This window comes from Bos taurus, chromosome 16, assembly GCF_002263795.3.
Source record: "Bos taurus isolate L1 Dominette 01449 registration number 42190680 breed Hereford chromosome 16, ARS-UCD2.0, whole genome shotgun sequence".
NCBI lineage: Eukaryota > Metazoa > Chordata > Mammalia > Artiodactyla > Bovidae > Bos > Bos taurus.
This window is the reverse complement of record NC_037343.1, coordinates 62,035,362-62,059,025: the sequence shown is the minus strand read 5'-3', so window position 1 is coordinate 62,059,025 and position 23,664 is coordinate 62,035,362. Positions and strand designations below refer to the sequence as shown.

The following is a 23,664-nucleotide window of genomic DNA, read 5'->3' as shown; positions in this document are numbered from 1 at the left end:
TCGGAGGGCATTTGTCACAAGACCTGGTGGGCAGGCAGGAGGGCTCCAGGCAGCTGGCCAGATGCTGTCAGGAACAGCCTCGCCCCAGGTTTCGAAGCCATTTTCCAGCTTTGCTGTTTTTTTCTTTCTGCTCCCTCTACTTGGAGCTGTTATTTATTTTTTTTCCTTTTCATCAGCTGCCCTGCTTTGGTTTCTGGCAGACAAAGCTGGTTTCTCCACTGATTAGAAAAGCAGGGTTTTTTGGAGGTGCCTGGAGGCATCCACGCAGGAACAAACTGAGCAGGGAGGAGAGAGGCAGCCACCTTCACCAACCGCGGCCAAAGTCAGGAGGGCAGCCGGCTCTTGGTCATGGTGCGCTCTGGAGTGGGCAGGCCTGACAGCCCTGTGGCTGGAAAGGGGTCTTTCTCCCCAGTGGCAGGGAGCAAGCAGGTGCAGCCCCGTGAACCTGTCCTATTCTCACACCCACCTTGCCGCCCCCCAACTTCGCTGCATTGTCCTGGTCCACCCGAGGCCACCGACCTCGCCAGGCAGACAGGTTCAGACTCCGCTATCTGAGGCAGACCCTCCACTGTTATGTGACGACAGCCCTGGAGCCAACTCCTTCCCTTTGTGACTACAGCCCAAGGTCCCCGCTCCCACGGTCCCTCTGCAGATTGCCTGGCAGGGCTGGGGCAGTCCCTGTGTGGCTCGGCAAAGACTTTCCACCTGAGCACAGAGAGCTGTTGTCACTGCCGTGAGAGCTCGCACACCTAGGGCTTGTGAGCTCAGTGGGTGGGACACAGGGTCAAAGAGGCTGAGTGCTTCCCCCGGGCCTCAGTTTCCCCATCTGTAAATAGCTGGAGTTGTACAGAGAGAGAATCCACGTTGCTATCTCATGAACCTACATCTTAGGCCAGAAAGTCTGCAGTACCACAAGGCCGGGTGGGGAAACTTGAGGTCCTCTCCTAGGGGGCTCACAGATGCTTGGCCCCCAAGAAGCAGCAACACCTAAAAGAGCTAATTGTGGGGGACAACGGGAGATCCACGTGAGTACCCTGGCCCTTCCAACCACAGCGTCCTAAGCTGACCCCAGGACAAAGAGCAGCGGGAAAGCCCCTCCCACTCTGGTCTCTCCATCTAAGCCCCGCTTCCTGGTAGAGAGGCCAGCTGAGCCCTGCCTGCAGCTCCCCTCCCAGCCAGGCATAGCCAGCTCAAGATCTCCAGTCAGGACAACCACCATTTCCCCCCAGTCAGAGAGGTCAGGGAGACAGAGCAGCCTCCTTTAGCAGCCATCATAATCCTGGATTAAAATAATAAGCTCCAGCCAGTCTGGCTTTAACCCTTTTATCCTAAGAACAGGAATTAGGGAAACAATTTGGGATGGAAAGGGATCTGACATTTCCCAGAGTCCAGGATGCAGCAAGGAGAAGGAACATCTATTGTGACCAAAACACACCTTCCTTTCTGCCTAGCAACTGTGCCATTTTTGCACATTAGAGAGCTTTCAGATGGCCACGAATAGAGTGCCCTTACTGTCACACTGTGTGCAGCCCCCCGAGTGAGGGCAGCAGTGGGCTCGGAACCTATTCTGGACCGTGTATTCCATGTGGGCAGGGGCCTGTGGGCTCACTGTTATAGACGCCTGCTTCCCAGGGCTGCAGGACATGGACAGAACAAACCCTACAGTGAAGGTTAGAAGTGTGTTTCCGGGACAGCCTGTCTAACTCTGAGACCCCACGGACCGCAGCACACCAGGCTTCCCTGTCCCGCACTATCTCCCAGAGGCTGCCCAAATTCACGTCCACTGGGACAGGCTGCCCAGCTTCTCATCCTGGGCTGCCACTTACTAGCTGTGTCACCCTGGTAGGTTACTGAGGGGTTAAAGTTCGGCTTCCTCTTCTCCTAAAAAAGGGCTCAGTTGTTAAGTGAGACCGATCCCCTCAGAAGAGCTGAGCACAGAGCCAGGAACTTGATGAGATTCAATCAATATCAGCATGTATTATCATCACTGCTTTTATTATTTGCACAATTATTTTGTTAAGTTCCTCTCACCCTCTTGCTGAGCTTAAGATGGAATCCCTGAACGTGAACTAAAAGCACCTGCCAAAGAGATCCCCTGTCAACTTGGGGATGTCACACAAAGGCATGTTCAGAAGTGAGAGACTATTTTGAAGCTAGAGAGGGCTTGGTGGGTTTTGTTCTAGACCTTTGGAGCCCTGCACAGGGCTCCACAGAAAAGGCAATTTCCATTGAACAGGGAGCTGGAGGAGGCTATCTGGTAGCAGAAGGAAGCTGCTATCCAGAAAATAAATGGGCACTTCTCTCGAAATAGAAGGAGGAGCGGCATCCTTAAGAATGGCACATATCCAGAGAAAACTATAATTTGAAAAGATAACGTGCACCCCTATGTTCATTGCAACACTATTTACAACAGCCAAGACAGGGAAGCAAACTAAACACCCATCAACAGAGGAACAGAAAGAGAAGATGGAGTACATATATACAGTGGAATACTACTCAGCCATAAAAAAGAATGAGATCATGCCATCTGCAGCAACAAGGACGGACCTAGACTTTATCACACTAAGTCAGGTAAGTCGGAAAGAAAAAACAAATACCCTACAACATAACTTACACGTGAAGTCTAAAGCGCGACACAGATGAACCTACCTACAGAAGAGAAACAGAGTTACAGACACATAGAACAGACGTGTGGGCGTAAAGGAGCAGGGGGCGGGGGAGGGAGGGACTGGGAGTTTGGGATCAGCAGATGCAAACAACTGTATATAGAAAGGATAAACAACAAGGTCCTACTGTGTAGCAAAGGGACCTGCATTCCGTGTCCTATGATAAACTATAATGGAAGAGAAAATGAAAAAGAATATACGTGTATGTATAACAATCACTCTGCTGTACACAAGAAGGTAACACAACACCGTCAATCAACTACACGGCAACAAAATAAAACAAACAAAAACAGATGGCTGCGTGGGATCCACCGCATTGAACACCTTTGAAAAGATGTGTGTGGGGGCGTGCAGAGCTTCCCCAGGTCGTCGACTCCTTAGGGAGAGCAAAGTGGTTCTGTCCTTGCCTTCTTGAAGAAGGAAAAGGAGAACAAATTCCTGTGGGCTGTCCCCTTGGTCAGCACTGCATGGGTGGAGGCAGGTGACCAAGACACCCCCAGGTAGGGGGACAGTGGCCTATTCCCCTCTGAAGACCATGGAGGAAGGCTTCCTCTTGAATTTCAGCCCAGCTCCTCACAGATGAATGATCTTGAGCAAATTAACTTTCCTGAGCCCCTCTATTCATAAAGATTGGGACCACAATGAGATTTTCACGTGTGGGGTGTATGAGTGTGACAATGACATGGAGGAAAGTTGCAGGTGACACTCGCTGTGAGGGAGGGCTTGAAGGGATAGCATCCTTCCTTCTCCACGGGGTACTCAGAACCCTAGATGCTTCAGGAGTGTGTGTGTAGTTGGGAACACTGGTGAGCGGCTAAATGTAATTTTCTTCTTTTTAGTTTTAGTCTTTGCAGGTTTGAGAGTGGCAAGGGGTTTCCTCGAGTTCTCCTTCGTGTCTGTATATCTGAGTCAGGGGGAAGGATGGGGAATGACAGGGGGTAAGTATGCAGGACAGGTAGGGGCTCAGCTAGTCTTCATTACACCTTGAACCTGGGGGTGCCCTCAGGTATGCCTGCAGCCCTGCGACTCCTGGGAGGAGCAGGAGCTGCTTCTCTCACGCTCGCACCCAGGACTCCCTCCTGCCACCCTACACCCTCCCTGGTAGGAGGACCCCGTCTCCTGGCAGTGCTGGGATGCTGCCATGCCCGTGGCCTCGTACCCGGTAGCCTGGTAAGGGGGTCTGCAGGTCATTCTGGCTCCCCAGCCAGGTTCTGGACTTTCTGGTTCCCTAGACTCAGGGGGTCATGAGGAATCCTGGAGGTGAGCATGAGACCCTTAGGAGTCACAGGGCTGCAGGTATATCAGAGGAGACACCTAGGAAAGGGTGTAACCAAGACTAGCTGAGCCCCTGACCATCCTGCATACACCCGGCCATTCCCCATCCTGCCCACCGACTCAGGTGTGGGTGTGTTAGTCACTCAGTCGTGTCTGACTTTGTGTGACCTCCATGGACTCCTCTGTCCATGGGATTCTCCAGGCAAGAATGCTGGAGTGGGTAGCCATTCCCTTCTCCAGGCAAACTTCCTGCTCCAGGAATTGAGCCCGGGTCTCCCACATTGCAGGCGGATTCTTTATCATCTGAGCCGCCAGGGAAGCCCACTGGCTCTGATACACAGACACAAAGAAAAACTGGAGGAAAGCCCTTGCCACTCCCAATCTTGTCAAGAGGAGAGAGACAGAAAATGTCTCTCCAGTTCCTCCTACCTTCAGTTCAGTTCAGTTCAGTCGCTCAGTCGTGTCCGACTCTTTTCGACCCCATGAATCGCAGCACGCCAGGCCTCCCTGTCCATCACCAACTCCCGGAGTTCACCCAGACTCACGTCCATCGAGTCAGTGATGCCATCCAGCCATCTCATCCTCTGTCGTCCCCTTCTCCTCCTGCCCCCAATCCCTCCCAGCATCAGAGTCTGACCTGGGGAGTTCCTCTTTCAGTATCCTATCATTTTGCCTTTTCATACTGTTCATGGGGTTCTCAAGGCAAGAAAACTGAAGTGGTTTGCCATTCCCTTCTCCAAAATCTAAATTCCCAGGCTCTCCAAAATGGCCTCAGCCCACACTCCCACCCTGTGTTCTGATAGTACCTTCCATGCAATCCCCTGCCTACCTCTCCCATGCGTGTCTGCAGGTCTTACCCATCTGGAATGTCCTCTACTGGCTCCAGTCAGATCCGATCAAGCCCACAGGGGCGTCCACCCCAGGTGAGCCCTCAGTTACAGTCATACACGCATGCTTCTGGCAAACACATTCTGAGTGCCGGTACCGTGCTGACACTTGGCAGGTCCCGGGTCCCAGAGAGAACAGCACGGGCCTCGCCCCTCAAGGAGCTCCCGAGGGAAGATCCACCAGCAACAGCCAAAGTTGGTGTAGGCAGAGTGGGCAGTGAGGGCAAAGTGGGAATTCCTTCTGAAATTACACACAGTGTAATGCTAGGGAATAAGTTAAGTTTTAAAAGCCCAAGGTTTTCTCACAGTTGTGGGCCTGACCACTCGAGCCACAGCCCAGGCCTCTGAAATTCTTGAGGGTTCCCTGTCTGCCCCTTCTGTAAACTGGAGCCTGCAGACAGCTTCGGGGCAGGGAGTTTTGGCTGCTAGCTGTCTGCGTGGAGGCCTGAAAACCGGAACCAGACAACGTCTGCGCCTTCTTTTCTTGTGATGAAGTATACACGCTGAGACTGGGCTCCCTCCTCTGAGCCTCTATTTCTGCATCTAGAAATGGGCATAACTCTGCCACAGGGATGGGGGAAATCAACAACTCAGGAAGTCCTCTGTGCTTTCATCATCATCACAGCACAAATTAAACGACCCCAGAGACCCTCTCCCCTCCATTGACCCCACAGCGGAGCAGGGGTTAAAGCCCCTGCAGACACGTGTCAGGGTCTGCCCCTCCGCCCCCCAAAGATGGCACACACGGAAGGCCCTGATTTGAAGCAGAGCAAGCCTGGGCCCCACAGCACCGCCTTCCCAACTAGCTTGCCAACGCAGGCCCCGGGCCTCAGGGGGCCTCCCTGGTGCCTGCAGCGGCCCGAGGCTGAGTGCTTTTTTGGAAAGAATCGACTCCCTTCCGGTGCAGGGCCTGGGGTGAGGATCGCACTGACTGCAGCTGCTCCTCTGGTTTTATACACTTTTTGCACAAGCAGGGTTCAGCTGGGGTCCTAAGGCAATGTATAATCCTGCTGTGCCCTCCCAAGGCCTCAAGACAGTGGACAGACCAAGCGGGTCCTGGCCGTTTTACAGACAGCAGGGGCGCGACACCACAGGCTTCTAAGAATGGATGGGGGCAGAGCCCCCAAGCAGAGCGCCCTTCGATTCCCTCCTCTGACGAGTCCAGTGCTCACACACGGCTGCGAGCGAGGTCACGGCTGACAGTACTGACCCCACTGGGCTTCCCTGAAGTGCTTTTGTTGAGTTGTTCAGTCACTCAGACGTGTCTGATTCTTTGTGACCCCATGGGCTGAAGCATGCCAGACTTCTCTGTCCTGCATCAACTCCCAGAAGTAGATCAAATTCATGTCCATTGAGTCAGTGATGCCATCCAACCATCTCGTCCTCTGTCATCCTGAAGTGCTTACCCCTCCCCTTGTCGTCTCTCCACAAATCAAAACCCCATTTCCCAAATCATGTCAACGGCGACTTAGGAGAGAAACAAGCTTAGCCCGTGGAGCCTGCCACCTACCTTTCTTGGTCTATACTTGAGAATACCAGGCTGGGGGAGGGGGCCAAGGGCCCCCAGATCCCTAACCCAAGGCATGACCTGTGGGGACAGCTTGTAGCAGTGCAGCATAATGGTTAGAGAACAGCCCTTGGTGTTTTTGACTGTGAACCCTGACTCTAACACTTAATAGCTTTATCACCAGGCAAGTCACTTAGCCTCTGCCCAAGAGGGTCTCTGTCAGTGAAATGGGAACAGTCAATACGTTGTTATTAGGACACTGTCAGGATGCAGTACAGCACAAGGGCTGGAGCTGAGTGTCAGCATGGTCTTCTGGAAGGAAGGACCTCCAGGTGGTTCCTGTCCTCTGGGGTGGAGTCTCCTTTCGTCCCTCAGTAGAAGGGACAACCAATTGGCCCTGGGACATTTCTGGTGTTCCCTCAGCATCTCGGGGGTCTCGCCTCCACAGGTGACTCTCCTTGTGACCACCTGCAATGAGCTGGGCCGACCCCGCCAGTCAGACAGGGTCTGCTGTCTTGGGCTCTGCTGCTTCACCATCATTGTGGGGCTTCCTGTCTTACCATCATGCAGAACAGTAACAACCGAGGACATAAATACTTGCTGGGTTAACCAGGTCATTACTGACCAGACTAATGATCAGTCGTCAACCTGGTGATTATTTGGTTCTAACACTGAACTGCACTGACGCTAAACTTGACTGGGTGTGAAACCAGACCTTTTATGCCTCAAACGCTGAGATTTAAGGGGCTCACTGCCAGAACACGTCCTGACTGATGTCCTGGCCCTTTCAGGATGACCATGATGACGGCTGCCATGGTCTCAGAGTCTACGCTGTCCAGGGTCCTCAGCCCCTCCATGTAGACCCTGTGGCCAGGGGTACAGGGCTGAGGGAAGTGTGCCTTACTTCAAAAGTCTCTCAGGAAGCTCAGACATAGAGAAGAAGCAGCAACAAAACCATCCTGCTTAGGGGAGAGACGGAATTGCAGGGTCTCAGGGATGCTTTAGTATCTGCCCGGAAGACTCAGGAATAGAGCCAAATGAGAAAGCCTGTCCCAAGGGGTCTCTGGACATGGATGAACTTTCTCCATGAAGTAGGCGTGCTTTCTGGCCCTTCAGCCTGGGTGTCTACTCAGCAGGGTGTAGATCACCAATAAAGGTCCATGGGGCACTGTGAACAACCTTCTAAACAAGCCAGGGGACAGTTTTCCCCAGGCCAACTCTGTGCCTGGATATATGCTGGGCACCCTCCTCATTCCACACATATACACACATGAGATCATCATACAATATACATATGCACACACCTACACAGCCTACACCTAGACACAGATACCTCGGGTGTGTGTTTAGTTGCTAAGTTGTGTCTGACACTTTGCGACCCCCTGGACTGTAGCTCACCAGGCTCCTCTGTCCATGGGATTCTCCAGGCAAGAATACAGGAATGGGTTGCCATTTCCTTCTCCAGGGGATCTTCCCGACCCAGGGATCGAACCCACATCTCCTGCATTGTAGGTGGAATCTTTACCGCTGAGCCACTGTAAACTGCAGACCCTAACCCACTGCAAACGGTCTGGTAGGTGAAACAATAGTTCAGAAATTCCTACCCTGAGCATTCTACACAAACGCCATCTCCTTGCAGGACTGGGGGGAAGCCCCTCCCGACCCCCCATGGTTGAGGTTCTTGTCCTTTAAGATGGTATTTTAATTACCTAGTACCCAACATGCAAGTCAGGAGCTTCGGCTTCTTTCAATAGTGACCTCTGGGCAAGCCCCCGTGGACATCTTGCAGTTGAGCCTTCCTCCCACCCAGGGAAGACAGAGTGCGAGCAGCGGGGAGCAGGGAGACATGTAGCTGCAGAAGAGGAGGCCCCGGCTCCTCTAGGCACAACTTGTGTCTGCCCAGGCAGGCTGTCTCCTTTATGGCTCCCCAGGAAGGACAAAGGGGCAGGGCAGGGGACAGGATGTCACAAGGACCAGTCACACGCCTCCACACTGTGGCTGGGCTAGGTGTGGATGTGAGGGGAGGCTGAACATGGCGGCCAGGGAGGCGGGAAGAGACCCCCGGAAGAAGGGGGGGCAGCTACGATTCCAAGTCGTAAATAATGAGGGATGAAGGAGCCAGACAGCCCCCTCTCCACCAGGCTCTCAGCCCAAGTCAGTGAGAAGGCCAGTGGCCAAGCAGAGGTTGAATCTCCTGAACCGGGGCAGCCCTCACTGTGTGAAAACGGAACTGGGGGTCCACATATTCTGGAGGGGAGGTCAAGCCAAGTGGAACTTAGCAGGCAGGGAATCTGCAGAAGTAACATTGCTGCCCTCTACCCTCAGCAGAAACCACGAGACCCACAGGAGGGTGACGTCACTGCACAGAAAGGGGAAATGCGGCTGCTCCCAAGTCCTGAGACTTCGCTCAGCTTCACGTGCCAGGCGTGCAGTGGATATGGAGGGTGAGGCCAAGCCCTGGGCAGCCACCGATGGATCCACAGATGGCCCCCCTGCCCTCCCGAAAGATACTCCTCTGGCCTACCTGGTCATGACACAGCCCCATGGCCACTCACCCCCACCCCAGGTGCCCAGCTTTCCTCAGACATCGATGGAGGGGCTGCAGCAAAGTCCGGGAGGCTGGGGGAGATGAAGACCTTTACACCAGTCAGCACACCCCTTGACTGGGAAAGGAACTGTCGGAGTAAAAGCCTTGCATTCACATGCTTTCCCAAAGGATTTTCACATCCATTGAGTAAACTCTGGGAGTTGGTGATGGACAGGGGGGCCTGGCGTGCTGCAGTCCACGGGGTCCCAAAGAGTTGGACACGACTGAGCGACTGAACTGAACTGATCTTGTGTTCAGTCCCACAACAGTCCGAAAGGTACATGACACAAGTTACTACTTGGCTCACTTGAAGGATAAAGCGACAGAGGCCGGGGCAGGGAAATGAGCCCCACGTCGCAGAGCAGGTGGTTTGCAGTGCTCCTTGCACCAGGCTCTGTACCCCGCAGTTTTGCACGGGGAGCAGGGGCCCCGCCTGGGCATCAGGGGGTGAGGGGTGCCTCCTAGGAGGCCTCCGGGAGGAGACCTGCCTGCAGGTGCAGCTGTTTGTCCCCTCCCCTCTCCGCATCTCCTACTCTCCTGCCGCAGAGGAAATGAAGGGACAGGGACAACTGTCCAGGAGAGACGCAGAGAAGATGTCTGCGCGCTTACCTGCTCTGGTCCGAGTCCTGAAGGGAGATGCCCGAGTCCCAGTCCACGTCGCCGGCTAGTCGCTCTAGGACCCAGAGCAGAAGCAGAGATTAGGGCAGAGCCAGGACCTGGGCTCTCAGCTGCTGCTTAATGAGCACAAGCTCAGAGGACAAAGTTTTCTCCAGCAGCCATTTACTCCCCCAGATAATTCCGACCCCCCCAGGTGGAGGCTCAGCCTGTCACAGTGACTGCTGGTGGGCACTGTCGTGAGCTGAGGGCCCACAGGGGTCTTCTCAAAGCTGGGTGTGGGAGGAAGGAAGGGCAAGAGCCGTGGCTAAGGCCTGAACACTTGCAGCAGTGCGACCACCTGAGCTCAGCCCGCCGGCCTGGAGGCTGGGTCTCTCTGTGGGGAGGGGCTCCTACCCAAGGACAATGAAGTCCACCGAGGGCTGAGGACGTGTCATCGTCAAAAAGCCACTGTTGAAAGAACCACAGGGAACAAACTGTGGAGGCTTCCCTGTGGTCTGGGACAGGGGTCTCCAACCTCTGGGATCTAATGCCTGATGATCAGAGGTGGAGCTGATATGGTAATAATAGAAATAAAGTGCTCAATAAACGTCACCTTTGAATCATCCTGAAACCATCCCCATCATCCCACCAGTCTGTGGAAAAATTGTCTTCCATGCAACCAGCCTCTGGTGCCAAAAGCTGGGGACTGCTGTTCTGGGGGGTTTGGGGGAGCCTTTAGCAGATGGGGCTGGCTGTGAGGTGATGCAGAATCTGTGTCAAAGCCCAGACTAAGAGACAACCTAGGAATCTGGTGATAAACAGCTGTGCTCTCCCACTTTCCCTCCCCTCCCCTCCGAGGTAACCCCCATCTCCTTTTCCCTCTCCTGGACTCCCCCCCTGCCCCCAGCCCCCAGACCCAGAGAGTGGGCCTTACCTGGCACAGCTCTATCCCAGCATGAAGTCCAGCCTGGGACTCCCACCTTGGAGGGGCCCTGCCCCCCAACACTTAGCATCTCCTGCAGCAGAAGGCGGTTCCTCTCCACGCGGTCAGACAGGGACAAGGTGCTGCCCCCAGTGCCCAGGGCCCCCAGGTCCCTGGTTCTCCAGAGCTCCCCCAGGAGAGCCGGCCTGGGGACGAAGTGTTCCTCTGAGGTCGGAGACAAGCTGTCCGGGTCTCCCCGGGTGCCGAGACCATCCTGCTGGGGGTGTGACCTTCCTTTCCGCAGGGTGAGCACGTGGGTGGTTTTGTTACAAGGACGAGAGCCCCCCGGCCGGCTGGGAGTGACCCTGTGGACGGGGCCCTCTTGCAGAGAGCTGGGCCCGGCCGGCAGAGCTCTGTCATGCTCAGGCTGTGTTTGAACAGCCTCTGGAGGCCACGGGCTCCTCCTGTTCCAGCACTCGAGTCCGGGAGCAGGCAACCTGGGAGGCCCGGGGTCCCCGTTCCTGGCGGGCTCCTCCTCGGTGACACTGCGGTCCAGCCGCCTGTCGTTTGGCTTCTGCGTGTGATGGACCACCACAGCCTCGGGTGGGGAAGGCCCCTCTGACGGAGGCTTGGACCCACCCACCTTGACTCGTCTGCACTTGGGTTTCTTGAGGGCCAGCCGCTGGTGGGAAGTGAGGCTGGGGCCTGCCCCCTGTCTGCCCGCTGTCATCCTCTCCTTCAAGGCCCTCACCTTGGACTCCAGCACGGAGGGCCCCTGGAGCTGTATCCCCGGTGCCCCGGGAGGCTGGGTGGCCTTCGGGCTGGGTGTTCCGTCTTCTCGAGGGCAGGGCCAGGGTCTTGGGAGGTGTCCGTTCTCCGGCTGTGGCTCGGGGTCACTTCTCTCCACAGCTGAGGTCACCTGCATGGAGCTGGCCGTTCTGCTCCCTATTTGGGGTTCTCTGGAGGAGAAAACAGACAGAGCTCCTTAGACCCACTACCTGGCCAGCTCCCACGACCTCCTGGGTCTCCATAGTGCCTTGGTATAGAGCCCTGTCTGGAGGAAACTTGGGGTCCGATCAGGGGGTGCCCCTAGACAATGTGAAAGCAGCCTGGGGAGCGCGAGCCTTTGGATGGTACGAATAAGTCATTACTGAGTTTTTTCTTCCAAGTCGGAGTAGTAGTCTTATTTTTCTATCCCCATTTTACAGGTGGGGACAGTGAAGCGTCAAGCAACAGCTAATCTTCTGCCTAGTGTGGACCAGAGGGGAAATGCGGGCTGCATTCCCAGTCCCTGGCTTCGTGTTTGGCTGACAGGTGTCAGGCCTCAGGGGAGGATGGCGATTTCTGTTCATGCCCACAAGCTCTTCCCTTTCCAAAGGGAACCAATGCAGAGGATGGGCTTCAGGAAGATACCACCCTGGATCTGACCCGCTGGTGGAAGGTGTCCCCCTCCCTGTGCCGAAACCTCAGGCGTGAGCAGAGCTGTGCCCACAGGGCAGCCAGGATCAGGCACCAAGGCCTTTCAGCCTCTGCTCGGTGCTGGGCAGGCCTGAAGGTACTTTCAGACGCTCTCTCTCAAATTCTCACACCATTCTGCCTGAACAGTTATGACCCTCATTTTTACAGACATTTTACAGAGAGACAGAGGCACAGAGCCATTAGGAGACACCAAAGCTGAGGGAGGCCTGGCTAGGAACTCAAAGCTTCTCCTCCCAAGGTCAGGGCTCTTCCAAAGCACCCAGTGACCAGGACCCCAACTCCCCTTAGTCCTAGACAGGTGACGTGCCCAGATGACCGCTCCTTGGTAGCACACTTGATGTCAATGTCTTCACAGGGAATAAAAGTGAGCTCGAGATTTTACTCGCCAAGCAGTTCTGTGCACACATAGAAGCCACAATGTCTTAATATTTATCCTGCTCTCTGAGAACATGCCCCTTCTACACCATACATCTAGGAATGTCCCACGGCATGCATAAAAATTCATATTTACATAAATTACAAACTAGGGGTTAATTATTCACCTAATACTGACTAAAGATTCACTACAGAATTCTCTTAAATGCCAAGCCTCTCTATAGTCATTTATTACAACTCCGTTTTTAATATATTTCATGAATACACATATTCCATAAAGCAAAATACATACACACGGTCTGTATGTTACATCAGTTTTTTTTTTTTTTGTTACATCAGTTTTAAGCCTGTGACATTTAAGGCCTGTCTTCGGGAGGACGAGATCAGTCTCTCTACCAGTTCATTTAGAATTGACGAACTCTGTCGTCACAGCCCAGCCACTGAGTCCTCTCTTCTAAGGTTCGATCCAGGAAGCAGGGGATTTGAAGGGTTTGGGTGCAATTTCCGTCACATTACAAGAGCCTTCAGGTAAAGTCTTGAACAGCATTCCAGAGATCACCCCTCTCTAGAGACCTGTTAGGATGGATGAGACTTTCCTCGGGGGAACAGTGGGTACCGATTTGTGCGGCTCGGGGCCGCTGAAGTCTAGGGCCGAGCGCTGTGCTCGTCTAACCCCAACCCTGAGACGCTGAAATGAAGACGGTCGTGACGGGCAGGGCTCCCCCCGCGACCCTTCCTTCTCGCTCCCCCGGTCCCGCCATCCCCGGCCCGCCCGGGGCCTCGCCTCCTCCGTACTCACTGAAGGCTGCCGCCGGCAGGTCTGGCCGCCGCCTCCATCCCCTCCATCCCCGGGGAGACCAGGCCCTCCTCTCGCCCCTCTCCCTCCCGGGCCCGCGGCGGGGAGCAGGGCGCGCGGGCTCCGGCCCGGGGCTCGGGGAGTGCGGCCCGCAGGCCTCGGCTCTCGGGGCGCGCCCGGCTCGGCTCCGGGCTCTGCTGGCCGCCCCGGGGTCCGGGTGGGGTCGGAACCGGGCAGCCGCCCCGCGGGCCGCGGCCTCCCTCCAGGTCCGGGGAGGGGACGCAGGGTCGGACGGGGAGGGCGCGGGAGGGCAGGAAGCGGCATGGGCGGCTACCTCAAGGCTCGGCCACGGAGGGGGTGAGAGGCCAAGCCCGGCGCCTCCCCCGGCTGGGACGGGAAGAGGGAGCGGGAGAGCAGAAAGGAGGCGCAGCGGAAGGGGCTGGAGGAGCAGCCCTCGCTCCCACCCCGCCCCGCCGCCCCGCGCGCTCCCCGGGGCCCGGGGCCCAGTCCCCAGAGCCCTGCAGGGCCGCCCCTCCCGGGACCGTGCAGACGTCTAAGCCGCCGGCCCAGCCGCGAGCTCGGGGCCTCGGACGGGGCGGGGCGGCCTTCCGTACCGCCGGACCTCACCCCTCCCGGCCCGGGTCGCCCCGTCCGCCGGGAGGGCGCTCGCAGCCCAGGCTTCGGGGAGAGCGCGGCGGTGAGACGCGGCTCCACGTGAGCCAAAGCTGCGGAAACACCGCGCTCTCCCCCGAGCTTCGCGGCGAGGCGTGTAACCCTACACCCAGGGCGCGGGGGTGGAGGGGGGAGGCTCGGCCGGCGGCTGGCGGCTGTCGGGGTGGAAGCCGAGGAACGCCCTTTGTCTGGACAACTTTTCCGGAGGAGGCGCCCTCTCCGAGGGGCTGTCTCCTTGGAGGTCAAGGTCATTTGTTTCCGCTTTCTAGCAGCGCGAGGGGGCACACGTGGTGGACGCGAGTCCCCTCTTCTTGTGCAGCTAAGGGGAGAGCCAGGTGCCTGCATGGCCAGACGCCTTGGAAAGGGACCGGTTCTGGGGGGACTCTGGGGACTCCTGAAGGCCCCTTGTCACTTTTCCCAGACCTGGCAGGAAGTATTAATAGCTGCAAAGGACTTGACCTGCAGCGGTGGCCCCAACCAAGGGAGCACGCTTTCTCTTTCCACCCAGGGGGAGGGAACGGAGCCCCAACTATTTCCAAACCTATTTCTCCACAACAAACTATAAGAGAATTAGGACCCAGGAGATTCCGGAAATCTCTACAAAGGGAAAGTGCTAATCATCTTTCCGACTGCTAACAAGCTTCACTGTCCAGTGCCCGTTGCTCTCTGTTTGCACTGAGGCAGTAGAGTCACCATCTAGGTGACAGACCTAGCTGCCTACCATAAGGACCGCAGCGTGCGGACTGCTGCGCAGAGGGTATGGGGTGTCAGGGAAGGATGGGAAGGAGGCCTGCCCTTGAGTGAGTAAGAGTTACTCTGCACAAAGTGGGGAAGAGGGCATCTGGGCAGGACAAGGCATCCAGGCCTGAGAGCGGCTGTTTGGGGAGCTGTCTGTGGGTGGACTAACCTTTGCTAATTTAGGCACCTGGAAGATTATCTAGGGCACACCCTCAGTGTTACAGAACAGGCCCAAGGTCACACAGGTGGTCTCCAGGGTCCTGGGTTGTGCTCTTGCAGCTAGCCCCACCCTCCACCCCCATATTCCCACAGCAAGCAGTTCCTCCAACAGGGACTTACCATTCTGTGCTGTAGTACTGATCACTTCATAATACAGTAACTGGTACCATTTATGGAGGGCATTCTATCACCTGGCATTGCTGCAGCCTTAAGAGATGGATACTGTTTCCTGTCTTCTTTGTACAGATGAGGAAACTGTAGTTAGGTGATCTGTCCCAGGTCGCAGAGCTGATAAGTCCAAGACCCTCTCCATTAACCACCCAGAACAATGCTGTTGCCAGCATTCCGCATATTCAACATGAAAAGATTTTGTTTAATAACATAAAAAAAAATTGTGAAGTACTGTGATAGTCGGATTATGTTGCTGCTATGGTCTGGCCCTTCCTTTCTGGATCATCTCTGCCTCCTTCTTCTGCCAGCCCAGATAAAATCCTGTAAACCTCGAAAGACTCCTTCCTCACCTCCGTGCACAAAGTCAACCCTACAAACAACACTATTACTATTATTGGGGACCTGTTATGAGCCAGAGTCTGAACCCAGTTCTGTCCAGGTCCAAGACACTCTGCCTTGCTTCTTCCTTTCAGAGTCACTGCTTTGGAGCTCAGACTCTTAGAGATTTCAGTTCCACGACTTCTGCTCCCCGCCTCCCCCAGAAGTTAATGATCTGTAAGGTAAGTTTCTGGAAGTTCTAGGAAAGGCTTAGTATTTAAAGGAAACCTGCCCTCAGCCTGTTTAACATGCAAATATTCACCTTCAGTATACTCATTAAATTTGTTATTTTGCAATAAACAAGGGGATGAAGTGTCACAGCTATACAGAGGCTTTAACAGGCACCTGTAGGAGACGTAAGAGACACGAGTTTGATCCCTGGGTCGGGAAGATCCCCTGGAGAAGGAAATGACACCCACTCCAGTATTCTCGCTGGGAGAATCCCATGGACAGAGGAGCCTGATGGGCTACAGTCCATGGGTAGCAGAGAAGTTGACATGACTGAGTGTCTGAGCACACAGCACATAGGTCCTAAAAACACCATAAAGCCGATCCTAAGAATGCTCTTAAATGATCGTGGCACTCGCATGTCTCAGAGCATGTCCCATTCATCTGGATTCTGTTTGGCTCAGCAAATATTTCTTGAGCTCCTACCGTGTGCTAGGCGCTGGGGAGACAAAATGTAGTACCCACAAATCCTGCCTTTGAGGAATTTCTGGTCAACTCAGAGTGGGGCAGTGCCTAAACTGTGTATAAGTGGTCGCATCAAGGTGAGCACAGGGTGATGTGGATCGTTTACAGGAATAGCTAGACTGAGATGCGTGCTGGGTGGTCCGGGAGGTGTCAGGGCAAGCTGGGTCTTGCAGAACGAGCAGGAATTAGCCAGACAGAGGGGGAGGAGTGGGAGAGGCAAGTCAGAGGAGGAGGGATTAGCATAAACACTGGCACTGAGGTGCGAAACTGCCTGGTTTAAGTGTTAAATATAAAGGTTAATCTGGGAAAGTCTGGGGGTGGGGGTGAGGCTGCAGAACAAGGGTGGTGGGGCCTGGTTGAGGGCTCTAGGTCCCCGGTGAGGCGCTAGGACCCCGTCCTTTGAGGTGAGAGTCCCTGGAAGGTGGTCTAATCTGGGCCTTAGCCTTGAGCACCTTTCAGGGCTGGGGAACTGCCTTACCTCCTTGAGTATCAGAGTCTTTCATTACCACCCTTTGGAGAGGAATCTACGAGGAACCCAAATGTAGAGTAAATAGCAGTCACAGAGCCCCCCTCCTCCTTTTGGATCACCTAGGGAAGTCTCCCTCCCCCTTAGCCTGGATGAAAACACAAGCTTCACTCCTCCTCTCCACCCTCCCGCAATGGGCTCTGAACACTCAGTTTGAATAGGGAGCCTTGTGGGTTGTGGAAGTAGGGATTTCCCTTAGGATGGAGGGAAAGAGTGAGCTAGTCCTTCAAGGTCCCTCCCTTAAAGCAGGTGGAGTCGAGTGGGAAAGGGTGGGAGGGACGCCTCGGTCATCCCTCCCCTTACTGCCTGCAGGAGTGTGTCCAGCTGGAGATCTGCCTTTCCTGTCCTCATCAGGGGGCACTGGTCCAGGAGCACTAGGGCATCTGATCCTGGCGACCCCCCTCGTGATACTGTGCACAGTCCCAGGGCCTCCCCCTCGGACCCTGTTTTTCCTTCCAGCAGAGTGTCGGGACTGGTTTCCCATGTACCCGCCTCTCCCTTGATAGGAATCCTGCTGTTTCCCAGGGTCCAGTCTACCCAGAGCTCATGTAGACCCTCCCAGGACACTGCTGAAAAGGCTGATTCTGAGGTCTCACCCTTGGGGATTCTGATTCCTTAGTTGGAGTTAGGCCCAGGAATGTGTTCCCTAACAAGTTTCCTAGGTGATTTTGAGGCCAGTCAGTGTGAAGAAGCAGAAATCCTCAGCTTAAAACTCAGAGTCCTTTGTATGGTACAGCAGTCCCTCTAGCCCCAGTTCTCACCACCCCGAGAACCTGTCCAGCCCACCCACCATATTGGATTGCTTCTAGTTCCCCCGCCTGGCTCATGTCTCCTCGCCTTTGCCCAGTCTCTCCTTCAGCCTGAAACACGCTGCTTCACGCCACACACACATACACACATCCCAACCCAACTTGGCTGTCTCCTCCTAGACTGTCCACACTCAGCTCAACTGGAGCCTCTACAGAGACACCTTCCTCGACATCCTGTGCTGTCCTCCCGACCTGGATTAGTGCACCCCTGACCCACTTCTGCCCGAGCACTTATCACTCTAAGTGGTCAGCCTCTGACACCTCACAGTGCTTCCTCCTCCTCAACCTCGTTCCTGGCTCCAACACACTCCCAGCACATAAAAGCTACTGACTAGAGGCCACATAGTTAAAATGACAGAAAAAAAATCCCTGTCGGGTAAGGATGCCTAAGAGCAGAACAGGGGGCTGCTCCTGCTCAGTGGATCAAGGTCATCTCCAAAGGATGTGGTTCATTCCCTCAGTGTGGCCCATCCTGCCCCAGGGCCTACAAGATAGTTGGCCACGGGCAGGGTGAGGACCGGCCTCCGGCCTTCATGACTCCCACTTACACCTGATGCTCCTGCCCGCCTCGCTTTTCCCTCAAATGGCCACTGATCCCAGACAGTGGTGTGGCCCTTACACTTCAATTCTGAGTGAGCCTGGAAATTTGCAGATAAAATAGCTCTCAGAAGAAGAAATAGATGGGGAAGAGGAGAGGAGAAAAGCACGCGAGAGAAGCAGGTAAATCTAGGTGGAGAGAAGATGCCTGGTACAGTCAGGCAACATGACAGCTGGGCACCTCCAGAGAGCAACCACCTAGGTTTCTAGTCATGCCACTCCACACACACTAACACACACGTATACACACACATGGGAACACATGTATGCCATGTTCTCCTTTGCCATGCTTGCCTGAGTTGACTAAGACTCAGGAAGAGCAAAGGCGTGGTTCCTACCTGGTCAGCCCGCACCGCTCCCCAGGGCAGGCAGGCGGGGAGCTGCCGGGATGGGACGGGCCTGCCCTGGAGACACTGACGGCAGACTGCTCTGCCCTGGAGGCCCACTCGCCCTGCACCCACCCTGAGTCTGCCAGGCATCTGCTCCCATGCGAGAGACACTGTAGCTTTTCATTTCGTAATCCTAATCACCAGGAAATGATTGGGCTTAGGCAAATGTTCTAATACTCTCCCTCCGACTCCCCGACTCCCCATGCCTGCTCAGTGGGAGGCCGCCATCAATAAGAGGAGAGACCCCTAGCTCTCACCTGTCTGCCAATAGCCATGGTCATCGTGGCCACACTGATTTTTCTCGTTAACAAAATGAGAGCAGATGCAGGGGGAAAGATACTGGAGGTTGACCGAGCACTGGAGTCATGTCAGTGACAGCTTTTGATCTTGAGAAAAGACAGTGTTCAGTTCTATGTGATAATTCGATTAAGACATATGAGAGACTCTGAAAGCCTCACGGCTTTTCTGCTGCAGATGGAGCCCTTTCTAGCCCCCCAGGCTCTGCAGTCCCTCATCCTGTGGGGGTTCCTGTCCCCCGTCCCCTCCTGCCCCCACCAGCCTGGGAGGTTTTGCTGGAGACGCAAATGAGCCTCTAGAGAGCCTCTCTCTAAGCAAACACCCTCCGCTTCCGGGGTCCCTCGGAAAGTTTTTCCCCCTGTGTTAAACGAAGGTATGTGGTGGGTGAGGTGTAGAGGAAAAGGCCCAAATTTGCCAAGCCCAGGATTAGACTCCGGCGACCTGGGTTCCGGTCTGGACTAGATCCCCTTGTGGGTCTAAGCCTTGGTCACGCTGAGTTGTTTCCTTACCTGGAGTGTCAGGCTGGACTAACAGGTCCCCAACTAAACTTCTCAGAACCCCAGGGCCCCGTGAGACGTGAACAGGTCTCCCGTGAAAGAGATTTCAAGTCCAGTAAATCTGGGCAATAATGCATGCCATCTCACCCTCCTGGCAGTTCGTTAGGCCCAAAGGCATTTCACAGGCTCAGCCATGTCCTGAAAACAAAACAAGACTAAACCAGTTTACCTTTGCTTAACACTGCCTTTCTCAAAAGTAAATGACCACAGAAGCTGTTTCCCCACCCCACCCCCAACATAGCAATTAACATCCTGGGGAACACACTTTGGGACACCCTGGACCAGACAACGTCTCAGGTTCCTTCTTGTCGGGATGGTCTGGGCCTCTTGACCTGGAGGGGAGGAGCAGGCAGCTGCTATGCAGCAAATTCTAGGATCCTGTAGACAGGTCCAGGCTGCAAGTGGAAAAGGCTTACTCGGGGGGCAAGTGACAGCCCATCCCAACTTAATTTTACTTTATTTTTTAAGAAAGCCTAACGCTAAAAGGAGTTAGAGACCAAAAAAGGGGACACTTTCTTTTAAAAAATTCTCAATTTCCATTCCAATTCTTTGGCAGTTTAAGTAAGTCAGTTCACCTTAAAACTAACAGCCTCAGTTTGCCCATCTGAGAAAAGGGAGAGCAAGGGAGACTTGGCTGAACTCACTCAACATTAATCCTCAGAACAGAATTTCCCAACCTGGGTCCCCAGACACCTAATTGGGAGGGGAGCATAAGTTATCATCCATATTACTCTCTTTCTCTCTTTTCTCTCTCTTTAGTCACTAAGTCGTGTCCAGCTCTTGCAACCCCCTGTACTGTAGCCAGGCTCCTCTGTCCATGGGATTCTCCAGGCAAGAATACTGGAGTGGGTTGCCATTTCCTTCTCCAGGGGATCTTCCTGACCCAGGAATCGAACCCAGTCTCCTGCATTGCAGGCAGATTCTTTACCAACTGAGCCATGAGGGAACCTGGGGTCCCCAGACACCTAATGGGGAGGGGAGCATAAGTTATCACCCATATTTAAAGAAGTCTAATGGAAATGATACATTTACCATGAGAAGTGTCTTTGCTTTTGACTAGTATTGTATCAGTTGAGTATGACAGTGTGGGTTGCCAAGGGGACAAGGATTATTATGCAATAAATGTGGTTGGTTTGTTGGACAAAACTTTTATAGACTTAAGGATCACAGAAGTAATAAAAGGATTGGCTGGTAATCAAAGGGTTACAAGCTACTGACTTAAGAGATTGGGTCTAAAACCAGTTTTAAGAGCTGTGGTGGAGAGTGAAGGAGCGACAGGATCTGGAGGAGGTTAGAGTGTTACTTTGTATAGAAGAACTATACAAAAAAGATCTTCATGATAACCACAATGGTGTGATCAGTCACCCAGAGCCAGACATCTTGGAATTCGAAGTCAAGTGGGCCTTAGGAAGCATCACTATGAACAAAGCTAGTGGAGGTGATGGAATTCCAGTTGAGCTCTTTCAAATCCTAAAAGATGATGCTGTGAAAGTGCAGCACTCAATACATCAGCAAATTTGGAAAACTCAGCAGTGGTCACAGGACTAGAAAAGGTCAATTTTCATTCCAATCCCAAAGAAAGGCAATGCCAAAGAATGTTCAAACTACTGCACAATTGCACTCATCTCACATGCTAGTAAAGTAATGCTCAAAATTCTCCAAGCCAGGCTTCAACAGTACATGGACTGAGAACTTCCAGATAATAAAGCTGGATTTAGAAAAGGCAGAGGAACCAGAGATCAAATTGCCAGCATCTGTTGGATCATCGAAAAAACAAGAGAGTTCCAGAAAAACATCTACTGCTTTATTGACTACGCCAAACCCTTTCACTGTGTGGATTATAAAAAACTGGAAAATTCTTTAAGAGATGGGAATACCAGGCCACCTTACCTGTCTCCTAAGAAATCTATGTGCAGACCAAGAAGAAACAGTTAGAACCAGACATGGAACAACAGACTGGTTCCAAATCGGGAAAGGAGTACATCAAGGCTGTATAGTGCCACCCTGCTTATTTAACGTCTATGCAGAGTACATCATGTGAAATATCAGGTTGGATGAAGCACAAGCTGGAATCAAGATTGCCAGGAGAAATATCAATAACCTCAGACATGCAGATAACACCACCCTTATGGCAGAAAGCAAAGAGGAACCAAAAAGCCTCTTGATGAAAGGGAAAGAGGAAAGTGAAAAAACTTTCCTCAACATTCAAAAAACTAAGATCATGGAATCCGGTCCTATCACTTCATGGCAAATAGACGGAGAAACAATGGAAACAGTGACAGACTTTATTTTCTTGGGCTCCAAAATCACTGCAGATGGTGACTGCCGCCATAAAATTAAAAAGATGCTTGCTCCTTGGAAGGAAAGCTATGACCAACCTAGACAACATATTCAACAGCAGAGATATTACTTTGCTGACAAAGGTCTATCTAGTCAAAGTTGTGGCTTTTCCAGTAGTCATGTATGGATGTGAGAGTTGGACTATAAGGAAAGCTGAGCACTGAAGAATTGATGCTTTTGAACTGTGGTTTTGCAGAAGACTCTTGAGAGTCCCTTGGACTGCAAGGAGATCCAACCAGTCAACCCTAAAGGAAATCAGTCTTGAATATTCACTGGAAGAACTGATGCTGAAGCTCCAATACTTTGGCCACCTGATGTGAAAAACTGACTCATTAGAAAAGACCCTGATGCTGGGGAGGATTGAAGGTAGGAGGAGAAGGTGACAACGTAGGATGAGACGGTTGGATGGCATCACCGACTCAATGGACATGAGTTTGAGCAAGCTCCAGGAACTGGCAATGGACAGGGAAGCCTGGTATGCTGCAGTCCATGGGGTCAAAAGAGTCAGACATGACCAAGTGACTGAACTGAACTGAACTGACCTGAGGGTGTTCACAGGGAAGATGTCACCTCCAAGGAGCCCTGGGGGACATCTGGGGTTTGTGTGCAGAGGAGTGTTTAGTGTTTGTGTGTATGAGGGACTGTGACACAGTGGCCTCTTTCAGAGCTTGCTGGAGAAGAGTCTCAGTAGGCTGGGTCAGGGTGTGAGGTGCTACGTTTACTGAGCTGAGGAGAGAAGAGTGCCCACGTGGCCAGTGGGCTCAGGGATCAGGTCAAAGTGGATTCTGTATACATTCTTAGAAGGCCTTCATCAGTGCCAGTGTCTGAGGGTTTGCAGGCCCTTGAAAGCTCTGATTTTGTGTGTGTAAAGTCCTATCCCATTGGGCCCCTCACCGCCCTTTCATGAGCAGCCACATCTGGAAAGGTTCTCTGCTTGTTTCATGGCTGTTTACTTCCGCCCCGTAGATGCCCTCACCCAGAATCACCCCTCTACTCTCCTGCTCCCCTTTCTCCCCCTCGGACCTCTCAACCAACGTCTCTCCCACAAAGTCCGGCTCCATTTCTGCAGCAGGGTTGGGAACTGTGCTCTGGGACTCGTCTCCGCACCCAGGAAAGCGGTGGTGAAAATCATGGGTGGTAGGTCTCTGTATGTCATGAGAAAGCTGCTTAGCTTTTAAAACTTCTTCAGTATGGAACATCTAAGACAAAAACTTTCTCTTGCTAATATTGATATTGCTAATGATATCTCTCACCTAGAGTTTTGGCCATTTCTGTGAAGATTTAGATGAAACAAGGAGAACTGTGGTGGATTCCATTTGCCCCAGGATCTGAGCCCGGCTGCTGGCTTTAGCTAATTGGCCAAGCTGAACGGGAATTTTTTCTAGGGTGTTGAGAACAAAGCATTTTGGAGTGTGAGTGTGTGTGTGTGTGTGTGTGTAATTATGTCAAATGACCTGATAAATGAATGCATAATTTGGAATGGGGAAGTTAGTCATTAAAGTATAGGGGAAAACGTGAAAGACTTTGAAATGATCCCCGAACATCATTGGATGTACTGTCTATGCATCCTTTCAGGTTATCTGAGCTGTTTTATAATTCTATAAATTGTAGTAAAGTGGATAGTAATGCAAATGATTTTTGTCCTGAGAAGTGACGGTTGTATTTGTAGAACTGACTTATGAATATTGACCAATTTTGCTGGTTTTGCATTTGTTTATAAATTTTCCCCACATTCCAGATGTCTGTATATTTATCTGTGTTTTAGATTCTTCTTTGAACAGGTTATAACATTATACTGGTTTTCTGATTAATGACAAAATCTCTGACATGTTTGCATTTTATAACTCTATGAAAGACATGACTATCCCTCTTAAAAACTATCTTCAATGTGTCCACAGAGAAAGGGCCATGTGAGGATACAGTGACAAAGCCGCCATCTGCAAGCCAAGCAGACAGGCTTCCAGAGAAACCAAATCTGCTGACACCCTGATCTGTACTACCAGCTTCTAGAACAATGAGACATATATTTCTGTTATTTAAGCGCCCCAGTGTGTGGTATTTTGCTATGGGAGCCCTAGCAACCAAGACAGTTTACCCAAATTGTTTATCCATTCTCTTGTTAATGGACATTTGGTTGTTTCATTTTTTTTTTCAATTATGAATAAATAAAGCTGCTCTTAACATTTA

General features: G+C 52.9%; 1 protein-coding gene and 1 long non-coding RNA gene across 2 annotated transcripts in view; one reads left to right on the top strand and one right to left on the bottom strand.

Annotated features, from left to right (window-relative positions):
- The window catches only part of KIAA1614, a 43,005-nt gene extending 29,488 nt beyond the window's left edge, over positions 1-13,517 (bottom strand). The window contains 3 exon segments of the mRNA XM_003587099.6: positions 9,532-9,595; positions 10,454-11,400; positions 13,095-13,517. Coding sequence (XP_003587147.3) covers positions 9,532-9,595; positions 10,454-11,400; positions 13,095-13,141 — 1,058 coding nt within the window. The 5' untranslated portion in view covers positions 13,142-13,517.
- Positions 12,320-23,664, top strand: LOC107133256 (uncharacterized). Its single transcript, XR_001502101.3, has 3 exons — positions 12,320-12,823; positions 15,365-15,451; positions 23,376-23,664. It is a non-coding gene; the product is annotated as an uncharacterized lncRNA (long non-coding RNA).